At 75.5% G+C, this 282-nt stretch overlaps 1 protein-coding gene across 1 annotated transcript; it reads left to right on the top strand.

Moving 5' to 3' along the window:
* Window positions 1–3: 3 nt before the first annotated feature.
* LOC114818978 (protocadherin alpha-10-like) lies at window positions 4–276 on the top strand (the record flags this gene model as incomplete). The annotated part of the gene is made up of 1 exon (XM_029087111.1): window positions 4–276. A coding segment is annotated over one exon (273 nt), but the record flags the coding sequence as incomplete, so codon positions are not given.
* Window positions 277–282: the final 6 nt, after the last annotated feature.

Raw genomic sequence — 282 nt, 5'->3', positions numbered from 1 at the left:
AACGACAACGCGCCCGAGGTGTGGGTGACGTCGCTGTCGGTGCCGGTGCCGGAGGACGCGGCGGTGGGGACGGTGGTGGCGCTGCTGAGCGTGTCGGACCGGGACTCGGGGGCGAACGGGCGGGTGCGCTGCTCGGTGTGGCCGGCGGCGCCGTTCGGGCTGGTGGCGACGTTCGCGGGCTCGTACTCGCTGGTGCTGCGGGAGGCGCTGGACCGTGAGCGGGTGTCGGAGTACGAGGTGGAGGTGCGGGCGGAGGACGGCGGTGCGCCGCCGCTGGTGGCC

This window comes from Antrostomus carolinensis, unplaced genomic scaffold (genome assembly GCF_000700745.2).
Source record: "Antrostomus carolinensis isolate BGI_N321 unplaced genomic scaffold, ASM70074v2 C12529454, whole genome shotgun sequence".
NCBI lineage: Eukaryota > Metazoa > Chordata > Aves > Caprimulgiformes > Caprimulgidae > Antrostomus > Antrostomus carolinensis.
The sequence above is the reverse complement of the archived record's forward strand: the minus strand, read 5'-3'. Positions and strand labels throughout refer to the sequence as shown.